The sequence below is a fragment of the Vanrija pseudolonga genome, chromosome 4 (genome assembly GCF_020906515.1).
Source record: "Vanrija pseudolonga chromosome 4, complete sequence".
Taxonomy (NCBI): domain Eukaryota; kingdom Fungi; phylum Basidiomycota; class Tremellomycetes; order Trichosporonales; family Trichosporonaceae; genus Vanrija; species Vanrija pseudolonga.
The window spans coordinates 152152-164481 of record NC_085852.1 but is presented as its reverse complement, the minus strand read 5'-3'; the positions used below and the strand labels follow the sequence as shown (position 1 = coordinate 164481).

Genomic DNA, 12330 nt, shown 5'->3' with positions numbered 1-12330 from the left:
AGTTTTGTTCCGACCACATGTCAGATGCTGACCGAAAGGTCCACCAAACCTATCTGCATGTGGATCCGGTGAAGCACAGGATAGCTCGGGTCATTGTACCGTTTGTAGCAAGTGAAGTCCATGAAAGTTGGTGAGCAGACGAGAGCTTGGACTGGGGGCGGCGGGGAAGATGTCATATTGCCTCAGACAGCCCCGAAGCCAACTGCTAGCGCGGGAACATCAGACGCGGGTCGCTTTCGCAGCATAGACTAGAATCACAGGTATAAGCAACGACTCACGAAGTGGCAATGGCGAGTTCAGACTATTTATGATAAGGCATTGCCGACTGGGGGCGGGAGAAAATGTGACAGGCGACTATGAACATGACACGCAGCAAAGCCCGCACACCACAATGGTGGATGTGTGTGCACAAGTTCGCCACTTGTGTGCATGTTGATGGCCCTCGCACCCACTCTGCACGATTCACACCCGCTTCACTAACATTTCACCCGACCACACATTAGACCTCCCCAACAACCTTCTGCTCACAATTCTCAACACCAACCTTCGGTCCTCAACAACAATGTCGCCAAACAGGCCATCCGACCACTCTGCACAGCACGACGTCTGGATAGACAACAGCGGGTACCCTCTGATCGTGGACATGATCGCACAGCACTGCGACGGCCCGACCCAAGCGGCCTTCAGCGCGACGACCAAGGCGCGTCGCGCCAGGCTCGCCGAGCTGCTGCACCACGCCAACGTCGTATCTGATGGCAACGGCGGTGCAGAGCTGGTGTGCGCCGGCACCGTTGCCCGACGGGAAACGGACCCAGCGTGCCTCCCACTCGTCCCACACATGATACACATCCTTGACCTCGACGACGGGTACTGGGACGACTATGTCCAGGGGATCCAGGGGGCGCCATCACCCACCTTTCCCACCGGCGGGCTCACGTCCCTCCGATTGCTCCGCCGTATGGGATCGGCTGCGGGTCTGCACAGATCCAACACTGGCCGGCGGTTCGCCACCCTGCCCAGGGTCCCCACCCTGGTCGACTATATCGACATCAACGGCACCTCGTTCCTCTCGGAGCAGGACAACGCTCGCATCGAACTCCAGGCCTGCTTGGACAGGTACATCCTCCACCTACGCTGGGATGCGACGCGCCCACTCCCACCCAAGTTTGACGACATCCGCTTCAACCGTCGCGGTACCGTGCGCCAGGTCTTCGTTGTGCTCCACCCACACTCTGGCCGAACCGGCGAGGTCGTATCCGCCAAATCGGCTGCCACCGTCGTCGGCCACTTCTTAAAGTCATACTTCTTCCCATATCCGCATCATGTTCCTCCCACAACGTTCCACCTAATCGGGCTCGAGCAGACGGATATCGGGCCCCTCGTGAACATTGACTGCATGCCCGGGTGCAATCATGACAGCTGCGCCTGTCAGCATGTCTCCATGAGGTTGTACCTGACTTTTGTGGACGTCATGTTGGAAGCTTACACGACTGCCCTTCGTGGTGTGGCCCTCGGTGACATCCCACAGAATACCGAAATCGAGCTCGACATTACCTATGACACACAGGATCGATGGCGCGAGGGGATAGGTGCAGACGAAGCTGTCGTCGGTCACTGGGTTCACCCTCGCGGGGATGCTAAGACGGTGAGTGGAACAATCTCAATTCAGTGGCTGATCTCCAGCGTCCTCACACGGCCCCTGCTGTCATCTAGATTCCTGAGGCCATCTTGCACCGGGCGCTAGCTCAGATGAACCTAGATTCAGGCTGCTCCAGTGTCTGTTCTCCTCCGACCGTGATGTAATGCATAGGTGTCAGTCTTTGTATCTGGAAATGTCTGAGATTCAACACGTACAGAACGTCACCGGCTCGTGATAGCTGAGCGTTTACTGGTCTAGCCATAGCGGCCTCATGACAATGAGCTGAGTGACCCCCTGTCCACTTCCGCCCCTATTGTGACTCCCCCTGTCCTACTACTTCGACGGAGCGCACTGGACGGGCAGAAGATCTCCGCACATGAGCAGCGCCGCACATGAACAGTGCACAGTCATACATGTCATGCTTGGCGCGCTCCTCGCCCCTTTGCATAACGCGGTGCAGGTGTGTGCATGACCCTCGCGCAGTGTGTGGGCCAATTTGATCCCGTGCGAGGTTGATCGACACCAACCACCGCTGCCCGCCAAATGGCCTTTTCCAAACGTCTGTCTTTGTCTTTCGCTCATCGTCCCAATAAACATCAGTGTTATCATGGACAGTGCAGTCCTTTACTCCAAAGTCAAGCTCGACCACACGGCATACCCGTACATCATCGACCTGATCCTCCACCGCTGCGACGCCCCAACCCAAGCAGCGTTTAGCGCCACCGCCAAGGCATACCGTACTCGTCTGGCCAAGCTTGTGCAACACGTCAACGCCATTTACGACGATGGTCAAGTCCGTTTCGACTACCCCCGAGCCACTACCCCGCGCCTCACCGACCCACTCCACCTGCCATTTATCGCCCCACTGGTCCGCACACTCGACCTTGACGACGCCATGTGGTACAACAACTACGTGGCCGACCCAGAGGCGGAATACAATGGCTCAGGTGTCAAACGGACGGTGAGCAGCAGCACACCCCCGTTACTCGTTGTCGTGCGCCGCATGGGATCGGCCGTCGGCGTTCCGAACGACTTCATTCGGCGCCATTTCCCCAACATTCCCAAGGCGAAGTCGCTGGTCGACTACGTGGACGTCAATGGCACTTCACGCATCTGGGACAGCAACGACGAAAATGGGCCGCTCATTGATCTGAGTTTCATCAAGGACATGTATATTCTCCACCTTCGCTGGGACGTCTCGACCCCTATGCCCGCTCGACTCTCCAACGTGCGGTTTACCGACTGCTCACACGTGAAATGCATGCTCTTCGTGCTCCACCCTCACTCGACACTCCCCGACTACCAAGATTGGCAGGAATCGGCCGCAAATCTACTCGCCCTCGTTTTCAGCTCTCTCTACCAGGCGATTCACAATGAGGCAAACCCCAAACGGCTCGAGTTCATCATCATCGGCCTCGAACAGACGGACCCCAAATGGCGTAATCGCTCACCCGCAAGCAGATGCGACGAGGACTATTCTGCCCAGTATCAACCCTTTGTTTCGCTGCTGAGGCACGCATGGGACATTCTTCCGATCCCTCCCCATTGCGGGCGTGATCTGTACTTCAAATTTGGGAGTCTCGCACAATTCCACGCGGTATTGCCCAAGGATAAGGTTCTCGCGGGACAGTGGGTCCAACCCCATGAGGAGGCAAAGACTGTGAGGCGGACTCGATTCCACTAGCTGACGAACAGCTTTCTGCTCAATGGCTATGCCGCGCGCTGCTTCTGCAAGGAGCTGTAAATAGTCTCGTGGGGAAGTGACAAGCGTTGATACAGTGAAGTAATATGAGTGTCCTCCCGTCTCGAGACTGCGGTATGTACAAGTTGACGAGTTGATATTTCGTGGTCCAGATCGGGAGCCTGGGACATACGAAGAGCGACCCAAAGCGGTTTGTTCCGTCCAATTGACCGCCCAGTGCTCGGTAATCGCTCCAACTACCAACTCTGCGTAGTGGCTCTAATGCACGGGCGTGTAGGTTGTGTAGCACGGTAGGTCATTGGGGGTGTGGTGTCGTCAGTATTGAAATGGGTGACGCGGATCCAGTCGGCGTTGACTGATCGGCGGTGGTGTTGGACGCATATATAAACTAGCATCTTCCTCGTCTTCCTTTTCGCTTTTCCCACTCCCTCATCATAACATCATCACCAACGACACCACAATGACAGTCATTATAGACCACAACAAGCACCCCGAGATCATGACCATGATACTCTCGTACGCCCCCCTCGCCAGCCTCGCGGTGCTACGTCGCACCTCGGCCACCTTCCGCAAGCGCGTCCGCCGTCTTCTCTTCCACCACGTATCCCTGGTCACCAACCATGGCGAGGATGCCTTCATCACCCCTCCCTCTCCGGCGAGCCTCTCCCTTCCCCCCGGCAGCACTCTGCCATTCCGCCCACAACACGTCCGTGTTCTCGACCTCGCGGAGAACCCACTCGTGCCTTCCAGGGACACGATACGCGCCATGAGCTCTCTGCGTATCCTTCGCCGCACTGGCAAGGCCCTCAAGAGCGTCTGCTCCATCAAGCCTCGGCCATATGGCCCCCTGGTCGACTTTCTCGACCTCGACGACATGACTTCCATCATCGTCGACCGCGTCACCCCCACCATTCAGCCCTACCAGTACTTCCACAGTTACGTGCTTCACGTGCAATGGTGTGACGATTGGGCCCTTCAAGTGGGCGACTACCGCGCCCTGCGCAACGTTCGCTTCGCGTGTATCGGAACCAGCAACATCTCGGAGATTGCGGTAGTCCTCTGGCCTTAACGGAGCGACGAGTCGAAGCCGAACCCCCTCAGTGCGATCGAGGTGGTGTACAACGTCGTCAAGGCTCTCGATGCCAAGTTCACGGGCAAGCTCGTCATCGTCGGCATCGAGAACACCCGCCTGGAAGTCCTCGTCAAGCACCACAAGGTCTACCGCATCGACTCGGCATTCATCCCCTTCCGTGAGAAGGTGGAGGCTCGTCTGCGCGCCGCCGACCGCGACAGCGAGGCCCTCGACGGCGTCAAGTTCCGCACCGTTGCTAATTGGCATGCTGGGCTCGGCGAGGACAAGGACTATGTCGGGCACTGGGTGGACGCGGATGTGGGGGTGTGATATTGTGAGTGATGCAGGATGGGCCAGGCTGACCCTGGAGGAACGAACCAAGGGCTCCAATCCGCCGCGCAAACAAAGGAAGGGACACATAACACTTGTCCATATCCGGAGACCACGGCAACTCCCATCCACCCACTCATACCTCTCCATAGCGTGATCCCCTCGTCCACAAGCGCGGGCTCATGCATCGAGCTCCTGCACGAGTATCACCACTGACCCGAGAGCCCACAACATGGTGCTGACATCTGATGCCCGCCATTCTGAAACGCGGAATCAAGTTTGTGCGGTGCAAACATGACGTCGTTGTCTTGGGCACTTCAACTCTTGTCAACTCGCCAGCATCGCACTTCCCATCAACCATGTTGGTCAGCATCGACCACAGTACGCACCCCCACATCATCGACCTCATCTTCGCATATGCGCCGGCCTCCTCCCTCGTCGTCCTGCGACGCACCTGCCGCTCCTTTCGCGACCGAGTCGATGCAACGCTGTTCCGGCACGTAGCGTTGCGCGCGACGGGCACCAACAAGAAGCTCGGGCTGCACTTCGTCGTGCCGCCGGGCAGGATGGACATGACCTCTCGCCTCCCCCGCGTGCCGTCGCGTGTGGAGATTCTCGACTCAGTGCCATTCGATCTGCCCGCCAAACCGTCTGCGGCCCGCACTCACGCTGTACGCAACATTCTACGGCAGCTCACCTCGCTGCACACTGTGCGCCGGTTCAGCCAGTTCAATAGGGTACCAAGCTTTGGGGGGCTAGGCTACACGACCACCCACACCCTCGTCGACTTTGTCGACCAGAGCCAACAAACTGGGCGGCCGTTGGACAAGCACCATCGGCTCCGCATGGGGTCGATCGTGCAGATGTACGTCCTCAACCTCAGAACTTGCGTGAGGCATCACTGCGAGATCGCACCCACCAAGGTCAAGAGCCTACGCGAAATCGTCATCGCCGTACACCCCTGCTGTGACGCCGAGCCCCGCGTACCCGTACTCTCGATCTACCCCATCCTCGTCCTCGTCAACAACCTCCTGATGATGGGCCGGCGCATCTCGCTCACCTTCGTCGGTGTCCCGCCGCCAGCGATCATCGGGCCTCTACAGAAAGCGACGTGGCGGTGCAATCTTCCGCTTCTGCCGGCCGCACGACAAATGCGGCTGCTCTTTGTGCACGAGAAGTCACGGGCGGGCGTCTTGAGCGGGTCACGGCACACTTTCTTGCACACAGCCGCCGCGTGTAAGGGCGAGTGGTGCCCCGGCGCACATATCATCGTCGAGCAAATGATTCCGTCGCCAATCCACATCCCCTCGATGTGACGCCCCTCGCCGCGTGTCGCACGTCAACGACCGGCCATTCACTCAGCATATATACTCTCTCTCTCTCTCCCCCCTTCAAGCTTCACTCCCAAGTCTCAATCCGAGTTCTACCCAGCATGTCGGCGACCATAGACCACCTCGGGTTTCCCGCCATTGTCGAGAGCATCATGCACTACTCCGACTTCAAGACTCAACTCGCATTCCGCGCAACGTCCAAGAAGTACTGCAGCTATGTCGACAAGCTCCACTTCAAGCACGCCCTCGTTGAGGACGACTACGACCGGGACTACGAGGTCAGCTTTCCTGAGCGGGCACTGGTTGCAATCCCGGAAGGCAACTATCGCATGCTTTATCGCTCGGTCGAAGTTGTCGACGTATATTTAAGCGGGCGTCGTGATCACGGTCGCATCAAGCCTTTCAATAGCCCGACATCTATTCACACCGTCCGCCGCCTGGGGTGGAGCTCGGCCCTTGCGCAAATCGCTGTGCCTCATCAAGTTGGCACCGTTGTCGACTTTCTACGAGTAAACAGCTATGGCAGAGACCGCATCGCCATTTCCTCCTACCAAGACCGACACATCATTCATTTGAAGTGGACAGAGTGTAGGGATCGGCTTCGTCCCCACTTCACCTTCACGCTCAACAGCCCAACCATCAACCTCAAGGAACTTGTCATCGTGCTCTGGCCTGAGCAGCAGACCTCCGCGCTCAATGTTCCCTTTGCGTTATGGTCGGCCATCATCGACCTCGTCGATTACCTTCGTTTCTGGGGCAAACTCAAGATTGTCGGGCTCGAATGGATTGCATTCGAGGGAGTGTCGATTCATTGCCCCGACGACTTCGTCTCCAAGTTCCGCTGGCAGCTCTCCGAGCTTGAAGACATCAAATTCGAACACAAGTATGATGTCGTCAATGCCATTACCTGTGTCACCTTTGACGAGTGGTGGATGGAGCTCGGCCCACGCAAGGCAGTCGAAGGGCTGTGGAACCCTCTTGGCCACCGCCGGTTACATGTAGGTCGCTGCCGAGAATACAAGCCGCTAATCGGATCATAGCCAGCGTTTGACGATGACTCTGATGAGGACGAATACATGGATGACATCAATTTCTACCCCCATACCTCGGACGACTCGCACATGAACGCCACCTACAGCACCCATTCGCAAGAGTACGACGCACCTTTCAACTGGCAAGACGCCGTGTTCGACGAGTGGAACGGTCTTGTCGTCCCGAATGAGGGCGACGTCCTGCATGATGATCCCAGCCACGGCGATTGGGACGCCCAGGTCTACGAGGACAACTCGGAGGAGTATGACTGGTATGACGAGAACTACAACGGTCACTGCTACAGCGAGGAGATGGAAGACATGGACAACAACTGGTGAGGGTTGACAGATGATGGCGTGGTTCACGATGGCCACTGCGTCAGCGGTCAACCTCCACCGGCCTGAAGTGTATGAGCCGGCGGCCAGCCGTGCCCGGTCCGAGATCTTTCCATTCCCCGAACTATTGTAGCATGGCCATGCATGCATGTCCGCAGCGCGAAAAGGGCGAAAAGGGCGAAAAGGGCGAAAAGGGCGAAAAGGGCGAAAAGGGCGCCGGGGTCGATCATCCGCCCCCAGTCGCGGAAGCAAATTCCACCCACGCCCTCCTTGCCGTGTCACTCGACCTGTTGCCTTGTCTCCTCAACTCTTGTTTCTTCTATTGACCACTCATCCACCCCTAGCTCTCTCACAGCAATGTCAGTCCTCATCGACCACACCGATTACCCCATGATCTTGAACCGCATCATCCGCTTCGCCGACTTTTAGGACGCAGCTCGCGTTCCGGCGCGCCTCCAAGGCTTGGTTGAACCGCCTCCACCACTTGGCATTTACCCATGCTCGCCTCACCCGCGGCGAGCAGTCCCCGTTTCTCCTCGGATTCATCACGCATCCCTCTACCACTGTACGCCTCAATGGCAATGCACGTACGACCTTCCTCCAGGCCATCAAGGTCATCGACGTGCGTCTGCCCGATCCTCACGACCATCCCGAGCCCATCACACTCCTCGAGCGCACACCAAGGGGCTGAGTACTATCCGGGGCCTGGGGTGGAATGCGACGTGGTCCAAGATCAACTACCCTCCGACCGTGCGCGCGGTCGTCGATTTCGTCCACACTGGCGGCTACTCGACCACCTCGCGCTGGATGAGAGTCTCCCTTGCGCAGAAGACTCACATCATCCACTATAAGTGGAAGCACCACAGCGTTCTCCCCAAGCTCAGCTTTGTGCGCATAGGCAACAAAAACAGGCTCAAGGAGATCGTGCTCGCCCTTCATCCCGTCGACGCGGTCCATGAGTCGTGCCAGGAGCCCATGTGGCCCGTTGTCAAGACGCTGATCCCCTACCTCCGCTCCTCGGGCAGGCTCAAGATTGTCGGTCTCGAGAAGATCAACTTTGGAAACGGCGTCTTGACCAGCTTCAACAACACCCTGTCGACTTTCCGTGATGAGTTATACTACACCCTCGGGCCGCTTGCCGAAGCCGTTGAGCCGTCCATCACGTGCATCACTTTCGAGCAGTGGTGGGAGGAGCTCGGGAACTTGAAGGACGTACACGGGGTGTGGAACCCTCTGTTTGAGGTCAAGGTATGTGTCAGCTGAGTTAAACATCACGAGCTTTGCTGACTGCTGGGCTGCTGGGCAGGGTGACCTCGAGGACTCAATTGAGGAGGAGCGTGATGAGGATGATGAGAGTGACGAGGTGAGTGGTGACGTGTCGCCTGGTTGCATTGCTGACGCCGCCCAGGAGTACTACTAGAACAACCAGCCGGCCTATAACAACTTTCACAATACTATCGTAAGCAATGACAGAACCATTGGGTTTGGTTTCTGTTCACAGCCGACCCCACAGCCGAACGCAAACCGACCAAATATCCACGACGCCGCCTCCAGTCCGCTGTTACCAGGCCCAATTCCATTGCCGCCATCCTATCACCTATGCGACCAACTCCAAAAGCAGTATGAGCACACAGATACGCCTCTGTACAGTTCCTTGTGTGCATCTTCAGTGCATGCATAGTGTGAACCTGTTCAGTCCTGATCGGGGCGAGAGGATGATCGTCCGCCCCCTGTCGCGGAAGCAAAATGACACCCAACGCCCCTCCACGACTCACTCGACATTCACATTGTCCACTCGCTCGTCGCCCTTTACACTTCACACTCACTCTGACACCGACCACGTCAAACACAGACATGACAGTCATCATCGACCACACTGCGTTCCCCGCCATCGTCGAGAAGATCATTGACGCCGCCGACTTCGGCACCCAGCTCAAGTTTCGCGGTACGTCCAAGGCGTACTGCTCGCACGTCAACAAGATCCATTTCAAGCACCTCCTGGTGAGGATGGGAGAGGGTCCGGACGAGTTCCTCAACGGTTCCGAGCTGCCGTGGATCAGTGCCTCGGCCTCTGGACCTGCTCGACCGACTGTCCTCAACGCTACCGAGATCGTAGACGTGTGCGTTCTCAGCCATCTCAAGTGGCGGATCGAGGTCCTCCGGCACTTGCCTTCGGCGCACACCATCCGTCGTCTGGCCCTGAACTGCACCCTTTACCCGATCACCCATCTTGACAACCTGCACACTGTCGTTGACTTCGTGAACACCGTCGTCTCAGCGGAGGAGGGGGCCGCGAATTTGGCCATGATCGACGTGTCGTACGACCTCGAGCACCAAATCATTCACCTCCGCTGGAAGGATGACCGAATTGTCCCGTATCTCATTTTCCAGGGCAACACCCATGCGCCCAAGCTCCAGGAAGTTGTCATCGCCCTCTGGCCGGTCAACACGGACGAGACACCGAAACCCGAGGTCCTATGGTCGATGGTCGTCGACTTCGCGGCCTACGTCAAGGGATCCGTCGCTCTGAAGATTGTCGGCATGGAGAAGCTCGATTTCGGAAGCAACATTGGCCCTCACGACTTGGACCGCCGCACCGTTGCCTTCTTCAAGGGCATTGCGAACCGACTTGGACCTTTTAGGAACCCTGCTCAGGTCCTGGAGAAGATCACGGGGTTCATCACCCTCCGCACCTTCGAGCAGTGGTGGCAGGAGCACGGCGAGCATAAGGACATCCATGGCACATGGAACCCGCTCTCTGAGGTCGAGGTGTGTACATGTCTGCACATCTTCCCAGCACGCCACCCAACAGCTGACAACCGTTCAGGGTGTCGACGATGAGGAAACCTCCTCTGGTGAGATGGGTTTTAGTGATGATAGCCACGTAAGTGCAGTCTTGATCTCTCACACGCTGCCTCGACTCTAACCACTGCAACCAGGATAACGACGAAGACTGGGTGACTGTGGGAACCAACTCTGACAACGATTCCTTCAATGGGAACTAGTGGGACATTGAGAGGTGAGGTCTTTGTTGGTATCCTAAAGGCTGACAAGAACAGCCTTGAACCAATCCCATCCGGCTCACACTCCATGTTCAAGTGACTCGTCGACGACATGAGGGTTCGTCGTACCACTCGTGGTATCTGTTGAAGGTAATCTGTCGAAGCCGGCGGATAGTCCGCACGTTGATGAATTGCGCGACGTAGGGATGGAAGTTTGCCCACACTGGTGTTCGGATATCGAGGATGCGTACCGCGGAGGGGAGCCACGGCAAGTAGACGTCGGATCGGGCGGCACATGTCGGGCCGACGCCGAGCTTGGCGACGACCTCGCGCCTGCCGGCCTTGGTTCGGGCTTTCCTATTCGGTTTCAGGTGAAGCACGACATGGTCGTAGAGGACGCGCGTGAGACGCTCGCGAAACGCGCGGTTTGTGTCACGGAATACGAGGAGACCCGCCACGGTGCAGTGTGACGGGATGGAGCGGGACACGGTCAAACGCGACGTGCGCGACGTGTCGCTCGTGCTCTCGCCGCACTGTACGCCCGAACGCAAAGTCGCGAGCGGGGCCATCGTGCGCGTCGCGACGCAGTTCTTGGGCTGCATGATTGCTGGACGGACCATGCTCACCGTCGTCGGGCTCGAGGGGTGGCTGCCTGGCGTATCGGGCAGAGAGTTCGTCCTCAGCGTCGAGGACGCCGCGGTCGCGGCGTGTATTGCCGACTGGCGCCGCCCGCGCCCGTTCGAGCTTGACCCCGCGGTTGTACTCCGCGCTTATGATAAGATCCGGTTCATCACCCTCCACGAGTGGTGGGACGAGCTGGGCGACATGAAGGACTTGGTAGGGGTGTGGCCGGCCAACAGCGCCAGGGACTCGCTTGGCATCATCTCGTAAACTATAATACCCCGTATCTGTTTTGTTTACAACATCTGCATTGTAATATCCGTCATTGACCACACGGCACACCCTCACATCCTCGAGCAGGTCATCGCCCACTGCTCCGTCGCAGGCCTGGTCGCCCTGCGCGGCGCATCAAGGGAGTATCAGGCCATCGCCGACGCCATCCTCTTCCAGCATGTTGTGATGCGCGAGCACCCCTACGGCGGCTGCTCGCTCGCGCTGCACGACTCCTCTCGCCTCGTCTCAGACCGCCCGCTGCCGCAGCTTCCGGAGAAAGCACGCACACTAGACAAGGTCACGGTCGCGACCGACGCCCCAGCAACAGTGATCACGACGCACACGACGCTGCGACCGCACACGCTGCGCCGGTTCGGGGGGCACGTGCACAACGACATCGAGACCGAGTACGCGGACGTCACGGTCGACTTCTTCCCCGCGTCCGATAGCACCCAGGAGATGGTCTGGGTGCCCTCCGGCACGCGGCGGTACGTCGTCCACTACGACTGGGAGTGGTGGGGGATCCACAGCGACAACCGGGACATCCGCGCTAGCGACGAGCTGAAGGAGGTGGTGCTTGTCCTCCCAGGCAACACTCAGCCGCGGATAGACATGGACGACGCGGTGTTTGGTATCGGCGCCGAGCTCGCACGGCTCGCATTGCGTGGTTCGAGCCTGACCATTGTGGGGTTCGAGAAGTGGTACGAGGTCGCCTGGGACACGGTACACATCCTCTGGGACGGCTTTATCGAGCACGCGCGGCTGGACGTCGGGAACATGCCGGAGCAGCTGGGTGCAGCGGAGAAACGCACGCGGTTGGTGTCGCTCGCGGAGTGGTGTGCCGAGCTTGGTGACCGCGTCGGGGTTGATGGGCCAGTGGAGACGGAGGAGGGCACCATGACCTGATGCATGAAACTCGCGCTGAACGCTGCAACCTCTTCGCTGCACGGGACACATTGCAACGGGCTCACCTGGCCGGAGCCCGCAATGTTC

General features: G+C 58.3%; 6 protein-coding genes across 6 annotated transcripts; 5 read left to right on the top strand and 1 right to left on the bottom strand.

Annotated features, from left to right (window-relative positions):
- Positions 1–562: 562 nt before the first annotated feature.
- Positions 563–3323, top strand: LOC62_04G005292 (uncharacterized protein; the record flags this gene model as incomplete). Its single annotated transcript, XM_062771819.1, has 2 exons — positions 563–1645; positions 2280–3323. 2 exons carry the CDS (start codon positions 563–565, stop codon positions 3321–3323), a joined length of 2127 nt encoding a protein of 708 aa, XP_062627803.1.
- Positions 3324–3801: 478 nt separating this feature from the next.
- LOC62_04G005291 (uncharacterized protein) lies at positions 3802–4900 on the top strand (the record flags this gene model as incomplete). Its single annotated transcript, XM_062771818.1, has 3 exons — positions 3802–4298; positions 4443–4731; positions 4784–4900. 3 exons carry the CDS (start codon positions 3802–3804, stop codon positions 4898–4900), a joined length of 903 nt encoding a protein of 300 aa, XP_062627802.1.
- Positions 4901–5102: 202 nt separating this feature from the next.
- Positions 5103–6059, top strand: LOC62_04G005290 (uncharacterized protein; the record flags this gene model as incomplete). The annotated part of the gene is made up of 1 exon (XM_062771817.1): positions 5103–6059. The coding sequence occupies one exon, from the start codon at positions 5103–5105 to the stop codon at positions 6057–6059; it is 957 nt and encodes a 318-aa protein (XP_062627801.1).
- Positions 6060–6175: 116 nt separating this feature from the next.
- On the top strand, positions 6176–8861 carry LOC62_04G005289 (uncharacterized protein; the record flags this gene model as incomplete). Its single annotated transcript, XM_062771816.1, has 5 exons — positions 6176–7072; positions 7115–7440; positions 8353–8689; positions 8748–8804; positions 8850–8861. The coding sequence occupies 5 exons, from the start codon at positions 6176–6178 to the stop codon at positions 8859–8861; spliced, it is 1629 nt and encodes a 542-aa protein (XP_062627800.1).
- Positions 8862–9295: 434 nt separating this feature from the next.
- LOC62_04G005288 (uncharacterized protein) lies at positions 9296–12243 on the top strand (the record flags this gene model as incomplete). The annotated part of the gene is made up of 5 exons (XM_062771815.1): positions 9296–10210; positions 10269–10325; positions 10381–10445; positions 11127–11280; positions 11425–12243. The coding sequence occupies 5 exons, from the start codon at positions 9296–9298 to the stop codon at positions 12241–12243; spliced, it is 2010 nt and encodes a 669-aa protein (XP_062627798.1).
- On the bottom strand, positions 10536–11045 carry LOC62_04G005287 (uncharacterized protein; the record flags this gene model as incomplete). Its single annotated transcript, XM_062771814.1, has 1 exon — positions 10536–11045. One exon carries the CDS (start codon positions 11043–11045, stop codon positions 10536–10538), a length of 510 nt encoding a protein of 169 aa, XP_062627799.1.
- Positions 12244–12330: the final 87 nt, after the last annotated feature.